At 43.5% G+C, this 16,067-nt stretch overlaps 1 protein-coding gene across 1 annotated transcript; it reads left to right on the top strand.

Annotated features, from left to right (window-relative positions):
* Positions 1-3,148: 3,148 nt before the first annotated feature.
* On the top strand, positions 3,149-14,015 carry LOC116363299 (MORN repeat-containing protein 4). The gene is made up of 3 exons (XM_031817042.1): positions 3,149-4,118; positions 12,477-12,586; positions 13,629-14,015. The coding sequence occupies exons 1-3, from the start codon at positions 4,093-4,095 to the stop codon at positions 13,817-13,819; spliced, it is 327 nt and encodes a 108-aa protein (XP_031672902.1). The 5' UTR covers positions 3,149-4,092; the 3' UTR covers positions 13,820-14,015.
* Positions 14,016-16,067: the final 2,052 nt, after the last annotated feature.

The raw sequence follows: 16,067 nt of genomic DNA, 5'->3' as shown, positions 1-16,067 counted from the left end.
TAGACAGACAGCTAGACAGACAGCTAGACAGACAGCTAGACAGACAGCTAGATAGACAGCTAGACAGACAGCTAGATAGACAGCTAGACAGACAGCTAGACAGACAGCTAGACAGACAGCTAGACAGACAGCTAGACAGACAGCTAGATAGACAGCTAGACAGACAGCTAGACAGACAGCTAGATAGACAGCTAGTCAGACAGCTAGACAGACAGCTAGACAGACAGCTAGACAGACAGCTAGATAGACAGCTAGACAGACAAGCTAGACAGACAGCTAGATAGAACAGCTAGACAGACAGCTAGACAGACAGCTAGATAGACATACAGCTAGACAGACAGCTAGACAGACAGCTAGACAGACAGCTAGATAGACATACAGCTAGACAGACAGCTAGACAGACAGCTAGACAGACAGCTAGATAGACAGCTAGACAGACAGCTAGACAGACAGCTAGACAGACAGCTAGACAGACAGCTAGATAGACAGCTAGACAGACAGCTAGATAGACAGCTAGACAGACAGCTAGACAGACAGCTAGATAGACAGCTAGACAGACAGCTAGACAGACAGCTAGACAGACAGCTAGACAGAAGCTAGATAGACAGGACAGCTAGATAGACAGCTAGACAGACAGCTAGACAGACAGCTAGACAGACAGCTAGACAGACAGCTAGACAGACAGCTAGATAGACAGCTAGACAGACAGCTAGACAGACAGCTAGATAGACAGCTAGTCAGACAGCTAGACAGACAGCTAGACAGACAGCTAGACAGACAGCTAGATAGACAGCTAGACAGACCAGCTAGACAGACAGCTAGATAGACAGCTAGACAGACAGCTAGACAGACAGCTAGATAGACATACAGCTAGACAGACAGCTAGACAGACAGCTAGACAGACAGCTAGATGACTACAGCTAGACAGACAGCTAGACAGACAGCTTAGACAGACAGCTAGACAGCCAGCTAGACAGACAGCTAGACAGACAGCTAGACAGACAGCTAGACAGACAGCTAGACAGACAGCTAGACAGACAGCTAGATAGACAGCTAGACAGACAGCTAGATAGACAGCTAGACAGACAGCTAGACAGACAGCTAGACAGACAGCTAGAAGACAGTAGACAGACGCTAGATAGACAGCTAGACAGACAGCTAGACAGACAGCTAGATAGACAGCTAGTCAGACAGCTAGACAGACAGCTAGACAGACAGCTAGACAGACAGCTAGATAGACAGCTAGACAGACAGCTAGACAGACAGCTAGATAGACAGCTAGACAGACAGCTAGACAGACAGCTAGATAGACATACAGCTAGACAGACAGCTAGACAGACAGCTAGACAGACAGCTAGTCAGACAGCTAGACAGACAGCTAGACAGACAGCTAGTCAGACAGCTAGACAGACAGCTAGATAGACATACAGCTAGACAGACAGCTAGCCAGACAGCTAGTTCAGACAGCTAGACAGACAGCTAGACAGACAGCTAGATAGACAGCTAGACAGACAGCTAGACAGACAGCTAGACAGACAGCTAGATAGACAGCTAGACAGACAGCTAGACAGACAGCTAGATAGACAGCTAGACAGACAGCTAGTCAGACAGCTAGACAGACAGCTAGACAGACAGCTAGACAGACAGCTAGATAGACAGCTAGACAGACAGCTAGACAGACAGCTAGATAGACAGCTAGTCAGACAGCTAGACAGACAGCTAGACAGACAGCTAGACAGACAGCTAGATAGACAGCTAGACAGACAGCTAGACAGACAGCTAGACAGACAGCTAGACGACAGCTAGATAGACAGCTAGACAGACAGCTAGTCAGACAGCTAGACAGACAGCTAGACAGACAGCTAGACAGACAGCTAGACAGACAGCTAGATAGACAGCTAGACAGACAGCTAGTCAGACAGCTAGACAGACAGCTAGACAGACAGCTAGACAGACAGCTAGACAGACAGCTAGATAGACAGCTAGACAGACAGCTAGTCAGACAGCTAGACAGACAGCTAGACAGACAGCTAGACAGACAGCTAGATAGACAGCTAGACAGACAGCTAGACAGACAGCTAGATAGACAGCTAGTCAGACAGCTAGACAGACAGCTAGACAGACAGCTAGACAGACAGCTAGACAGACAGCTAGATAGACAGCTAGACAGACAGCTAGTCAGACAGCTAGACAGACAGCTAGACAGACAGCTAGACAGACAGCTAGACAGACAGCTAGACAGACAGCTAGACAGACAGCTAGTCAGACAGCTAGACAGACAGCTAGACAGACAGCTAGTCAGACAGCTAGACAGACAGCTAGACAGACAGCTAGACAGACAGCTAGACAGACAGCTAGATAGACAGCTAGACAGACAGCTAGACAGACAGCTAGACAGACAGCTAGACAGACAGCTAGTCAGACAGCTAGACAGACAGCTAGACAGACAGCTAGTCAGACAGCTAGATAGACTATTTTGAAGCTCTGAGTACTGACAAAGAGCCTGACTCTGGTTGTAAGGTATTTGGAGCAATTGAGTGTTCTGGCCCTATTATAATAATATTACTTCACAATTACTTCACGACCCAACTACCTGAAGAATAGCCATGTAGATTTGTCCAACAAAGGCCTTCATGTACTGTATAGTCTGTAAGGATAAAGGCGAGACAGACAGGCTTTTTTAAAGTTCTAGGTACAGGCCGAAACCCAGAGAGTCTATATAGCAGCTGTACTATAGAGCTGATGGTTTCATATGGTCCAATAAGCTCTTCGCCTTGCATTAACCTCTTACACATGAGGCATCTTTATCCTTTATCCACATGGTGATTTATGAACAATTATTATAAAAAATAAGGTGTTCTTTTGATTTCTTTCATTCACGTTTTAGTGTATTTGACACTATTTGACACAATTTAATTTTGCACTAACTTGCCTGCTCGCTAAATAACTGATAACTAACGTAACTAACTTGTGACTAACTAGCTGATAACTAATAAACGTGTAACTAACTAACTACTAACTGACTTATTTGTGTATTTTATTTAACCTTTATTTATTCAATAAATGTTAAATAATTAAGAACAAATTCTTATTTAAAATGATGGTCTGGCTAACTGGTAACTAACTAACTAACTGGTATTGTCTGTCCCCCAGGTCTGAGACATGGTCTAGGCCAGTAACTAACTGGTTTGTCTGTCCCCCAGGTCTGAGACATGGTCTAGGCCAGTAACTAACTGGTTTGTCTGTCCCCCAGGTCTGAGACATGGTCTAGGCCAGTAACTAAATGGTTTGTCTGTCCCCCAGGTCTGAGACATGGTCTAGGCCAGTAACTAACTGGTTTGTCTGTCCCCCAGGTCTGAGACATGGTCAAGGCCAGTAACTAACTGGTTTGTCTGTCCCCCAGGTCTGAGACATGGTCTAGGCCAGTAACTAACTGGTTTGTCTGTCCCCCAGGTCTGAGACATGGTCTAGGCCAGTAACTAACTGGTTTGTCTGTCCCCCAGGTCTGAGACATGGTCTAGGCCAGTAACTAACTGGTTGGTCTGTCCCCCAGGTCTGAGACATGGTCTAGGCCAGTAACTAACTGGTTGGTCTGTCCCCCAGGTCTGAGACATGGTCTAGGCCAGTAACTAACTGGTTGGTCTGTCCCCCAGGTCTGAGACATGGTCTAGGCCAGTAACTAACTGGTTGGTCTGTCCCCCAGGTCTGAGACATGGTCTAGGCCAGTAACTAACTGGTTTGTCTGTCCCCCAGGTCTGAGACATGGTCTAGGCCAGTAACTAACTGGTTTGTCTGTCCCCCAGGTCTGAGACATGGTCTAGGCCAGTAACTAACTGGTTTGTCTGTCCCCCAGGTCTGAGACATGGTCTAGGCCAGTAACTAACTGGTTGGTCTGTCCCCCAGGTCTGAGACATGGTCTAGGCCAGTAACTAACTGGTTGGTCTGTCCCCCAGGTCTGAGACATGGTCTAGGCCAGTAACTAACTGGTTGGTCTGTCCCCCAGGTCTGAGACATGGTCTAGGCCAGCTGACGTTAAGTGATGGGACATGTTACACGGGTCAGTTCGAGAACGGACTCTTCAACGGCTGTGGGATGCTGGTCTTCCCTGATGGATCCAGGTAGCAATGTCTCACCATTCCTATTTCACCTTTGACCCTGCTAATGACATTAAAACTGTCTGACGTCTTCCCCCTTATAGCACATTCATATTGACCAATGCCCTGAGGCAACGTGTTGCATTTAGATCTCCCCTGTTCATTGTCTTCATTCGTGTTACTTCTAACTGGAGGTTGAATTCCTTACCGCGTCCATGTGGTTCTGCAAACAGATGTTCTCTTAGTGTTGTGATGTTAGAAGCAACAGGCAACGCTTTCCTCTAGATCCAACTCTACTCCGATGTCACACAAAGTCATGTGATGTTAGAAGCAACAGGCAACGCTTTCCTCTAGATCCAACTCTACTCCGATGTCACACAAAGTCATGTGATGTTAGAAGCAACAGGCAACGCTTTCCTCTAGATCCAACTCTACTCCGATGTCACACAAAGTCATGTGATGTTAGAAGCAACAGGCAATGCTTTCCTCTAGATCCAACTCTACTCCGATGTCACACAAAGTCATGTGATGTTAGAAGCAACAGGCAATGCTTTCCTCTAGATCCAACTCTACTCCGATGTCACACAAAGTCATGTGATGTTAGAAGCAACAGGCAATGCTTTCCTCTAGATCCAACTCTACTCCGATGTCACACAAAGTCATGTGATGTTAGAAGCAACAGGCAACGCTTTCCTCTAGATCCAACTCTACTCCGATGTCACACAAAGTCATGTGATGTTAGAAGCAACAGGCAACGCTTTCCTCTAGATCCAACTCTACTCCGATGTCACACAAAGTCATATGATGTTAGAAGCAACAGGCAACGCTTTCCTCTAGATCCAACTCTACTCCGATGTCACACAAAGTCATGTGATGTTAGAAGCAACAGGCAACGCTTTCCTCTAGATCCAACTCTACTCCGATGTCACACAAAGTCATGTGATGTTAGAAGCAACAGGCAACGCTTTCCTCTAGATCCAACTCTACTCCGATGTCACACAAAGTCATGTGATGTTAGAAGCAACAGGCAACGCTTTCCTCTAGATCCAACTCTACTCCGATGTCACACAAAGTCATGTGATGTTAGAAGCAACAGGCAACGCTTTCCTCTAGATCCAACTCTACTCCGATGTCACACAAAGTCATGTGATGTTAGAAGCAACAGGCAACGCTTTCCTCTAGATCCAACTCTACTCCGATGTCACACAAAGTAATGTGATGTTAGAAGCAACAGGCAATGCTTTCCTCTAGATCCAACTCTACTCCGATGTCACACAAAGTCATGTGATGTTAGAAGCAACAGGCAACGCTTTCCTCTAGATCCAACTCTACTCCGATGTCACACAAAGTCATGTGATGTTAGAAGCAACAGGCAACGCTTTCCTCTAGATCCAACTCTACTCCGATGTCACACAAAGTCATGTGATGTTAGAAGCAACAGGCAATGCTTTCCTCTAGATCCAACTCTACTCCGATGTCACACAAAGTCATGTGATGTTAGAAGCAACAGGCAACGCTTTCCTCTAGATCCAACTCTACTCCGATGTCACACAAAGTCATGTGATGTTAGAAGCAACAGGCAACGCTTTCCTCTAGATCCAACTCTACTCCGATGTCACACAAAGTCATGTGATGTTAGAAGCAACAGGCAACACTTTCCTCTAGATCCAACTCTATTCCGATGTCACACAAAGTCATGTGGGGATGCAATTTGTGTTGCTTGCATCGTAATTATAACCAACCTCCTTCACCTTGAGAGCAGAGCTTGATTGAGATAATTAAGTGTCAGTTGCTTTAACGAGGATCTCGGCAACGTCACACACTGCGCGGCGAAAGTAAAACTAATCGCTGCACAAATGGACTTTTGTTTCGCTGTGTATTGTATTCTGTGTCACAGAGCACGTAGCAGACCTGGGTTGTGAGAACAGGAGAATGGATCAGTCCATCAGTGAAGATTCCACCCACCTCAGGTCAAGGCTCTCTGTTTATATTTGTCTGTGTTCTGACAGCATTCTGTTCTTGTTCGAGACTTCTTGGTGACATTTCTCAGCTGAATGATATCTATTATATGACAACATAGCTCACTAAATAGTTATGCACCAGACAACTGCCTAACAAATACATTTTTGAGAATCCACTCAAAACAAACTTAACACAATCAGTGTGCAGAAACAAACTCCTTGGCATTGGGGTCCTATTCATTATGGTAAGCAATGAAAAACACTTGTAAATGCTTTGCTACAGAAAACTCAAATCAGAATCATAGTGTTCCTTGGTGATATGGTTCTGCTAGTGAAAGACACCATAGTCCGAATGTTACCCGGTGATATGGTTCTGCTAGTGAAAGACACCATAGTCAGAATGTTACCTGGTGATATGGTTCTGCTAGTGAAAGACACCATAGTCAGAATGTTACTTGGTGATATGGTGCTGCTAGTGAAAGACACCATAGTCAGAATGTTACCCGGTGATATGGTTCTGCTGGTGAAAGACACCATAGTCAGAATGTTACTTGTTGATATGGTTCTGCTAGTGAAAGATAACATAGTCAGAATGTTACTTGTTGATATGGTTCTGCTAGTGAAAGACACCATAGTCAGAATGTTACCCGGTGATATGGTTCTGCTAGTGAAAGACACCATAGTCAGAATGTTACCTGGTGATATGGTTCTGCTAGTGAAAGACACCATAGTCAGAATGTTACCTGGTGATATGGTGCTGCTAGTGAAAGACAACATAGTCCGAATGTTACTTGGTGATATGGTGCTGCTAGTGAAAGACACCATAGTCCGAATGTTACTTGGTGATATGGTTCTGCTGGTGAAAGACACCATAGTCCGAATGTTACTTGGTGATATGGTGCTGCTAGTGAAAGACACCATAGTCCGAATGTTACCCGGTGATATGGTTCTGCTGGTGAAAGACACCATAGTCCGAATGTTACCCGGTGATATGGTTCTGCTGGTGAAAGACACCATAGTCAGAATGTTACCCGGTGATATGGTTCTGCTGGTGAAAGACACCATAGTCTGAATGTTACTTGGTGATATGGTGCTGCTAGTGAAAGACACCATAGTCCGAATGTTACTTGGTGATATGGTGCTGCTAGTGAAAGACACCATAGTCCGAATGTTACTTGGTGATATGGTGCTGCTAGTGAAAGACACCATAGTCCGAATGTTACTTGGTGATATGGTGCTGCTAGTGAAAGACACCATAGTCCGAATGTTACTTGGTGATATGGTGCTGCTAGTGAAAGACACCATAGTCCGAATGTTACTTGGTGATATGGTGCTGCTAGTGAAAGACACCATAGTCCGAATGTTACCCGGTGATATGGTTCTGCTGGTGAAAGACACCATAGTCCGAATGTTACTTGGTGATATGGTGCTGCTAGTGAAAGACAACTTAGGCAGAATGTTACCTGGTGATATGGTGCTGCTAGTGAAAGATACCATAGTCAGAATGTTACTTGGTGATATGGTGCTGCTAGTGAAAGACACCATAGTCAGAATGTTACTTGGTGATATGGTGCTGCTAGTGAAAGACACCATAGTCAGAATGTTACTTGGTGATATGGTGCTGCTAGTGAAAGACAACATAGTCAGAATGTTCCCTGGTGATATGGTTCTGCTGGTGAAAGACAACATAGTCAGAATGTTACTTGGTTATATGGTGCTGCTAGTGAAAGACAACATAGTCAGAATGTTACCCGGTGATATGGTTCTGCTGGTGAAAGACAACATAGTCAGAATGTTACTTGGTGATATGGTTCTGCTGGTGAAAGACACCATAGTCCGAATGTTACTTGGTGATATGGTGCTGCTAGTGAAAGACACCATAGTCCGAATGTTACCCGGTGATATGGTTCTGCTGGTGAAAGACACCATAGTCCGAATGTTACTTGGTGATATGGTGCTGCTAGTGAAAGACAACATAGGCAGAATGTTACCTGGTGATATGGTGCTGCTAGTGAAAGACACCATAGTCAGAATGTTACTTGGTGATATGGTGCTGCTATGAAAGACAAGATAGTCAGAATGTTACCTGGTGATATGGTGCTGCTAGTGAAAGACAACATAGTCAGAATGTTACTTGGTGATATGGTGCTGCTAGTGAAAGACAACATAGTCAGAATGTTACTTTGTGATATGGTGCTGCTAGTGAAAGACAACATAGTCAGAATGTTACTTGGTGATATGGTGCTGCTAGTGAAAGACACCATAGTCCGAATGTTACCCGGTGATATGGTTCTGCTGGTGAAAGACACCATAGTCCAAATGTTACTTGGTGATAAGGTTCTGCTAGTGAAAGACAACATAGTCAGAATGTTACCTGGTGATATGGTGCTGCTATGAAAGACAAGATAGTCAGAATGTTACCTGGTGATATGGTGCTGCTAGTGAAAGACAACATAGTCAGAATGTTACTTGGTGATATGGTGCTGCTAGTGAAAGACAACATAGTCAGAATGTTACTTGGTGATATGGTGCTGCTAGTGAAAGACACCATAGTCAGAATGTTACTTGTTGATATGGTGCTGCTAGTGAAAGACAACATAGTCAGAATGTTACTTGTTGATATGGTTCTGCTAGTGAAAGACAACATAGTCCGAATGTTACTTGGTGATATGGTGCTGCTAGTGAAAGACAACATAGGCAGAATGTTACCTGGTGATATGGTGCTGCTAGTGAAAGACACCATAGTCAGAATGTTACTTGGTGATATGGTGCTGCTAGTGAAAGACAACATAGTCAGAATGTTCCCTGGTGATATGGTTCTGCTGGTGAAAGACAACATAGTCAGAATGTTACTTGGTGATATGGTGCTGCTAGTGAAAGACAACATAGTCAGAATGTTACCCGGTGATATGGTTCTGCTGGTGAAAGACAACATAGTCAGAATGTTACTTGGTGATATGGTTCTGCTGGTGAAAGACACCATAGTCCGAATGTTACTTGGTGATATGGTGCTGCTAGTGAAAGACACCATATTCCGAATGTTACCCGGTGATATGGTTCTGCTGGTGAAAGACACCATAGTCCGAATGTTACTTGGTGATATGGTGCTGCTAGTGAAAGACAACATAGGCAGAATGTTACCTGGTGATATGGTGCTGCTAGTGAAAGACACCATAGTCAGAATGTTACTTGGTGATATGGTGCTGCTAGTGAAAGACAACATAGTCAGAATGTTACTTGGTGATATGGTGCTGCTAGTGAAAGGCACCATAGTCAGAATGTTACTTGTTGATATGGTTCTGCTAGTGAAAGACACCATAGTCAGAATGTTACTTGGTGATATGGTGCTGCTAGTGAAAGACAACATAGTCAGAATGTTACTTGGTGATATGGTGCTGCTAGTGAAAGACAACATAGTCAGAATGTTACTTGGTGATATGGTGCTGCTAGTGAAAGACACCATAGTCAGAATGTTACTTGTTGATATGGTTCTGCTAGTGAAAGACAACATAGTCAGAATGTTACTTGGTGATATGGTGCTGCTAGTGAAAGACACCATAGTCAGAATGTTACTTGTTGATATGGTTCTGCTAGTGAAAGACAACATAGTCAGAATGTTACTTGGTGATATGGTGCTGCTAGTGAAAGACAACATAGTCAGAATGTTACCTGGTGATATGGTTCTGCTGGTGAAAGACAACATAGTCAGAATGTTACTTGGTGATATGGTGCTGCTAGTGAAAGACACCATAGTCCGAATGTTACCCGGTGATATGGTTCTGCTGGTGAAAGACACCATAGTCCGAATGTTACTTGGTGATAAGGTTCTGCTAGTGAAAGACAACATAGTCAGAATGTTACCTGGTGATATGGTGCTGCTATGAAAGACAAGATAGTCAGAATGTTACCTGGTGATATGGTGCTGCTAGTGAAAGACAACATAGTCAGAATGTTACTTGGTGATATGGTGCTGCTAGTGAAAGACAACATAGTCAGAATGTTACTTTGTGATATGGTGCTGCTAGTGAAAGACAACATAGTCAGAATGTTACTTGGTGATATGGTGCTGCTAGTGAAAGACACCATAGTCCGAATGTTACACGGTGATATGGTTCTGCTGGTGAAAGACACCATAGTCCAAATGTTACTTGGTGATAAGGTTCTGCTAGTGAAAGACAACATAGTCAGAATGTTACTTGGTGATATGGTGCTGCTAGTGAAAGACAACATAGTCAGAATGTTACTTGGTGATATGGTGCTGCTAGTGAAAGACACCATAGTCAGAATGTTACTTGTTGATATGGTTCTGCTAGTGAAAGACAACATAGTCAGAATGTTACTTGGTGATATGGTGCTGCTAGTGAAAGACACCATAGTCAGAATGTTACTTGTTGATATGGTTCTGCTAGTGAAAGACAACATAGTCAGAATGTTACTTGGTGATATGGTGCTGCTAGTGAAAGACAACATAGTCAGAATGTTACCTGGTGATATGGTTCTGCTGGTGAAAGACAACATAGTCAGAATGTTACTTGGTGATATGGTGCTGCTAGTGAAAGACACCATAGTCCGAATGTTACCCGGTGATATGGTTCTGCTGGTGAAAGACACCATAGTCCGAATGTTACTTGGTGATAAGGTTCTGCTAGTGAAAGACAACATAGTCAGAATGTTACCTGGTGATATGGTGCTGCTATGAAAGACAAGATAGTCAGAATGTTACCTGGTGATATGGTGCTGCTAGTGAAAGACAACATAGTCAGAATGTTACTTGGTGATATGGTGCTGCTAGTGAAAGACAACATAGTCAGAATGTTACTTTGTGATATGGTGCTGCTAGTGAAAGACAACATAGTCAGAATGTTACTTGGTGATATGGTGCTGCTAGTGAAAGACACCATAGTCCGAATGTTACACGGTGATATGGTTCTGCTGGTGAAAGACACCATAGTCCAAATGTTACTTGGTGATAAGGTTCTGCTAGTGAAAGACAACATAGTCAGAATGTTACCTGGTGATATGGTGCTGCTATGAAAGACAAGATAGTCAGAATGTTACCTGGTGATATGGTGCTGCTAGTGAAAGACAACATAGTCAGAATGTTACTTGGTGATATGGTGCTGCTAGTGAAAGACAACATAGTCAGAATGTTACTTTGTGATATGGTGCTGCTAGTGAAAGACAACATAGTCAGAATGTTACTTGTTGATATGGTGCTGCTAGTGAAAGACACCATAGTCCGAATGTTCCTTGGTGATAAGTTGCTGCTGGTGAATGACAACATAATCAGAATGTTACCTGGTGATATGGTGCTGCTAGTGAACGACAAATTATCCAGCGCTTGTCGAGTAGTGAATGAGAGACTGATGAAGTGTGTGCAGCCTGCGCAAGAAACGCAGCAGAGCGCTTCCCTCTATGGCTTCCACATGGTGTGAACAGTCTTTAGACATAGTTTCAGGCTTTTATTCGGAAAAATTAGCGAGAATGATCACATCGCGTTATTGGATAGCTGGGTGCCAGCAGCGTTTTGAATGCGCCAACAGAGTGGAGCAGACATTTTCTCTCTCTCTCCTATTGAAGAAGCTACAGTCCGGTTGAAATATTATCGATTATATATTGTAAAAACAACCTGAGGATTGATTATAAAAATGTTTGACATGTTTCTACGAACTTTACGGATACTATTTGGAATTTTCATCTGCCCCGTCGTGACCGCTCGAGCCTGTGGATTTCTGAACATAACGCGCCAACCAAATGTAGGTATTTTGGATATAAAATAATCTTTATGGAACAAAAGGAACATTTATTGTGTAACTGGGAGTCTCGTGAGTGCAAACATCCGAAGATCATCAAAGGTAAGCGATTCATTTTATTGCTTTTCTGACTTTCGTGACCAATCTTCTTTGCTGCTAGCTGTTTGTAATGTTTTGTCTGCTGAGAGAGATGTCCTTACTTGCTTTCGCCGAAAAGCTTTTTTGAAATCGGACACGCCAGGTGGACTAACAACAAGCTAAGCTGTGTTTTGCTATATTGCACTTGTGATTTCATGAAAATTAAATATTTTTAGTAATTTAATTTGAATTTGGCACTCTGCAATTCAGCGGATGATGCCGGAAATGATCCCGCTAACGGGATGGGTGCGTCAAGAAGTTTTAACATCGCTTGGCCAGTAACCAAAAGGTCTCTGGTTCATATCCCTTCTCCGACTAGGTGAGCAAGGCACTTGCTCCTGTAAGTCGCTCTCGATAAGAGGGTCTGTTAAATGACTAAAATGTAAATGTTGACAGCATTGTCCACAGACCTGAGAATTTCTTATTGGACAAACCCAGTTAGTTCCTCCCTGTTTCCATCTGTGTTCGTTCTTCCGTTTGGTGCCTAATGAACACACCCCACTGTTTGTGTATCTGTGTGTCTCTTGCAGGTACGAAGGAGACTTCATTCAGGGGAAGTTCCAAGGCGCAGGCGTCTTCAGTCGTTTCGACGGGATGAAGTTCGAGGGAGAGTTCAAGAGTGGATGTGTGCAGGGATACGGTAAACAGTAGAATCTCAGCAACACTCTTTATACTTCTCTTATAAGGTTGAACTAAACAAGTTCATTCTCTCTCTCTCTCTCACTGTTAAATGACACAACTCACTTTGTAAAAGGAATCTGTAGCAGGGTCTTTTTCAATTATTCTGTATATTTAGAGGGGGGTTTAATGTGTAGCAGTAAGGTTAGATTTAGGTTTAAAACCTCTATGGGATCGGTGGAGCTAACATAGGCTAATGCAATTAGCATTAAGTTGTAAGTAACAAGAAAATTTCCCAGGTCATAGACATATCTGATATTGGCAGAGAGCCGAAATTCTTGTTAATCTACAACATTTTGAACAGAAATGCAACGGTTCATTGATTCAGTCCAAAACTTTGAAAATATACTGCTGCCATCTAGTGGCCAAAACCTAAATTGCGCCTGGGCTGGAATAATACAATATGGCCTTTCTCTTGCATTTCAAATATGATTGTACAAAACAAATACAAAAAAATGCATGTTTTTTTCTTCATATTATCTTTTACCGGACCTAATGTGTTATATTCTTTTACATTGATTTCACATTTACACAAACTTCCAAGTGTTTCCTTTCAAATGGTATCAATAATATGCATATCCTTGCTTCAGGGCCTGAGCTACAGGCAGTTAAATGTGGGTATGTCATTTTAGGTCCTGAGCTACAGGCAGTTAGATTTGGGTCATTTTAGGTCCTGAGCTACAGGCAGTTAGATTTGGGTATGTCATTTCAGGTCCTGAGCTACAGGCAGTTAGATTTGGGTATGTCATTTCAGGTCCTGAGCTACAGGCAGTTAGATTTGGGTCATTTTAGGTCCTGAGCTACAGGCAGTTAGATTTGGGTCATTTTAGGTCCTGAGCTACAGGCAGTTAGATTTGGGTCATTTTAGGTCCTGAGCTACAGGCAGTTAGATTTGGGTCATTTTAGGTCCTGAGCTACAGGCAGTTAGATTTGGGTCATTTTAGGCAAAAATTGAAAAAAATGGGCGGATCCTTAAGACTTGAACTTAAACATGACCTTTGCAGGTATGCTGACGTTCGCTGACGGAGGTCCGGAAAGAGGGGGAGGAGGAGGAGGAGGAAGAGGAGGAGGAAGAGGAGGGACGAGCCACGAGGGTCTGTTTGAGAGAGGCCAGCTGGTGGGCAGAGAGGGGTGCCAGGGCACGGTGCAGCGGGCACAGGGGGCAGCCGCCAAGGCACGGGCGCTCTCCATGTGACCTGCGGCTAGGGTGCGCTACTCAGGGAGCACTTCACTATCATACTCACACCCTTCTTTTTCTTCATTCATTTCATTCTGTTCTCTGTCTTTACGGCTGTACTCCTCTGTACACAGTGTACAAAACATTAAGAACACCTTTGCTCTCAGAACAGCCTCAGTTCGTCGGGGGCCTGGACTCTACAAGGTGTCGAAAGCGTTCCACAGCGATGCTGGCCCATGTTGACTCCAAATGCTTCCCATAGTTGTGTCAAGTTGACTGGATGTCCTTCGGGTGGTGGACCATTCTTGATACACACAGGAAACTGTTGAGCGTGAAAACCCCAGCAGCGATGCAGTTCTTGACACACACAAACCGGTGCGCCTGGCAGACTCAGACTTTTGATTGCCTCTATTAAAAAGAGGAGGATCCCATCAGCTCTCTGTAGGCTAACTATATTTATTTCTCAACTCTCCTAATATTAAGCATATTGCTTCGCTTTACAATCGGAGTAGCCTACCTAGCTGGCATGAAAATGAACCGCGGGAAAAGTGCCTTCCGTTCGCTATTCAAGTGCATATGGCTGAGAGGTACATGATAATGGCCCATTCTAAACCAAAATTAATCTCACTCAAATATTATTTAGCATATGTAAAGGCAAGATTTAATTGAGAATAGTCTGATGGGTGACAATATTATCCCTTGTGAATGATGCCCAGTGTGTGCAATCTAAGGCAAGAAACAGTGGGGGACTTTTATTAGATCATAGTCGCATGCATTGTGTGTTTAGCCCATAGGCCTATATGTTTTGATAAGGTTTGTAATCACAACTAAAGTGGCCAAATAACTCCAAAAGTAGCCTCTAAGCCCTAGACCCCTGGAACATGGTTGTAGTACCCATAGCCTACAGAGCCTAGTGAAACCTGTTCTTATAAGCCATCATTGTGCAATCGCGTGTGAAAACAGTTTTGACTGGACATCATTTAAAAGAAGATCCCAGCTTTCTCTTACTGCTATATTTATTGCTTAATTCTTCAAATTAAGTTCATTAATCCGCTTTATAAATGGTGTACCCTACTAAATAATTCCACACATATATTAATAGGCTATATGTAAAGACCAGATTAAATTGAGAATAGTCTGATGGGTGAGAATATTATCCAGTGCTTGTCGAGTAGTGAATGAGAGACTGATGAAGTGTGTGCAGCCTGCGCAAGAAACGCAGCAGAGCGCTTCCCTTTCATTATCCAGCGCTTGTCGAGTAGTGAATGAGAGACTGATGAAGTGTGTGCTGCCTGCATAAGAAACAGAGCAGAGTGCTTCCCTTTCATTATCCAGCGCTTGTCGAGTAGTGACTGAGAGACTGATGAAGTGTGTGCTGCCTGCGTAAGAAACAGAGCAGAGTGCTTCCCTTTCATTATCCAGCGCTTGTCGAGTAGTGAATGAGAGACTGATGAAGTGTGTGCGGCCTGCACAAGAAACGCAGCAGAGCGCTTCCCTTTCATTCAGCTTTTTTCAAATCATCATTTGTCGCATCATACGGCCTTAGAATGTATTCCAATTCTAAACATACAGCCCAACGTTTGTATCACAGCTAAAGTTGCATGAATAAATAAATGAAGCATATAGGAAGACCTGTTCCTTTGTTAACCGTTCAACACAGAATAGCCGTATGGGCCACTCCCTCGGAAACCGTTTGGAAGAATAGCCGTCTGGGCCACTCCCTCGGAAACCGTTTGGAAGAATAGCCGTATGGGCGCACTCCCTCGGAAACCGTTTGGAAGAATAGCCGTATGGGGCCACTCCCTCGGAAACCGTTTGGAAAAAATATCCTTTCTACTTTATTTAGTTGTGTTCAATTGTGTTGTTCTTCATGTAAAATAATATAAAATAATGCCACGGGAATTATAAACTAATCCAGTCTGCTAAATGAACTAGTGTCGCCCACAGCCATATGGCATAGCCAGATCAGAGCCTTATCATAAGGACAACTCAGAGTGTTATTCAGTTCTTCTGTTCTTCTAAAATAGGCAACATTTTCTTCATGTCAAAATGTTTCTTTAGACCTGCCTAAAATGAATAATAGATTTATTGTGATGGTGTAGGCTATATTACGTGGATGTATTATACTTTATAAATGTAGATTTTCCAAAAACCCGCATCAGTGGCTTGTAGGCTGTGCATTGAAGCCAGAGATGCTAAACATGTTTATGCTAATCAGCGGTCAATTACCGTGAGTTCGGCAGTTATCTGCATGACAATCACCAGC

Source organism: Oncorhynchus kisutch, unplaced genomic scaffold (genome assembly GCF_002021735.2).
Source record: "Oncorhynchus kisutch isolate 150728-3 unplaced genomic scaffold, Okis_V2 scaffold921, whole genome shotgun sequence".
Lineage (NCBI taxonomy): Eukaryota > Metazoa > Chordata > Actinopteri > Salmoniformes > Salmonidae > Oncorhynchus > Oncorhynchus kisutch.
The sequence above is the reverse complement of the archived record's forward strand: the minus strand, read 5'-3'. Positions and strand labels throughout refer to the sequence as shown.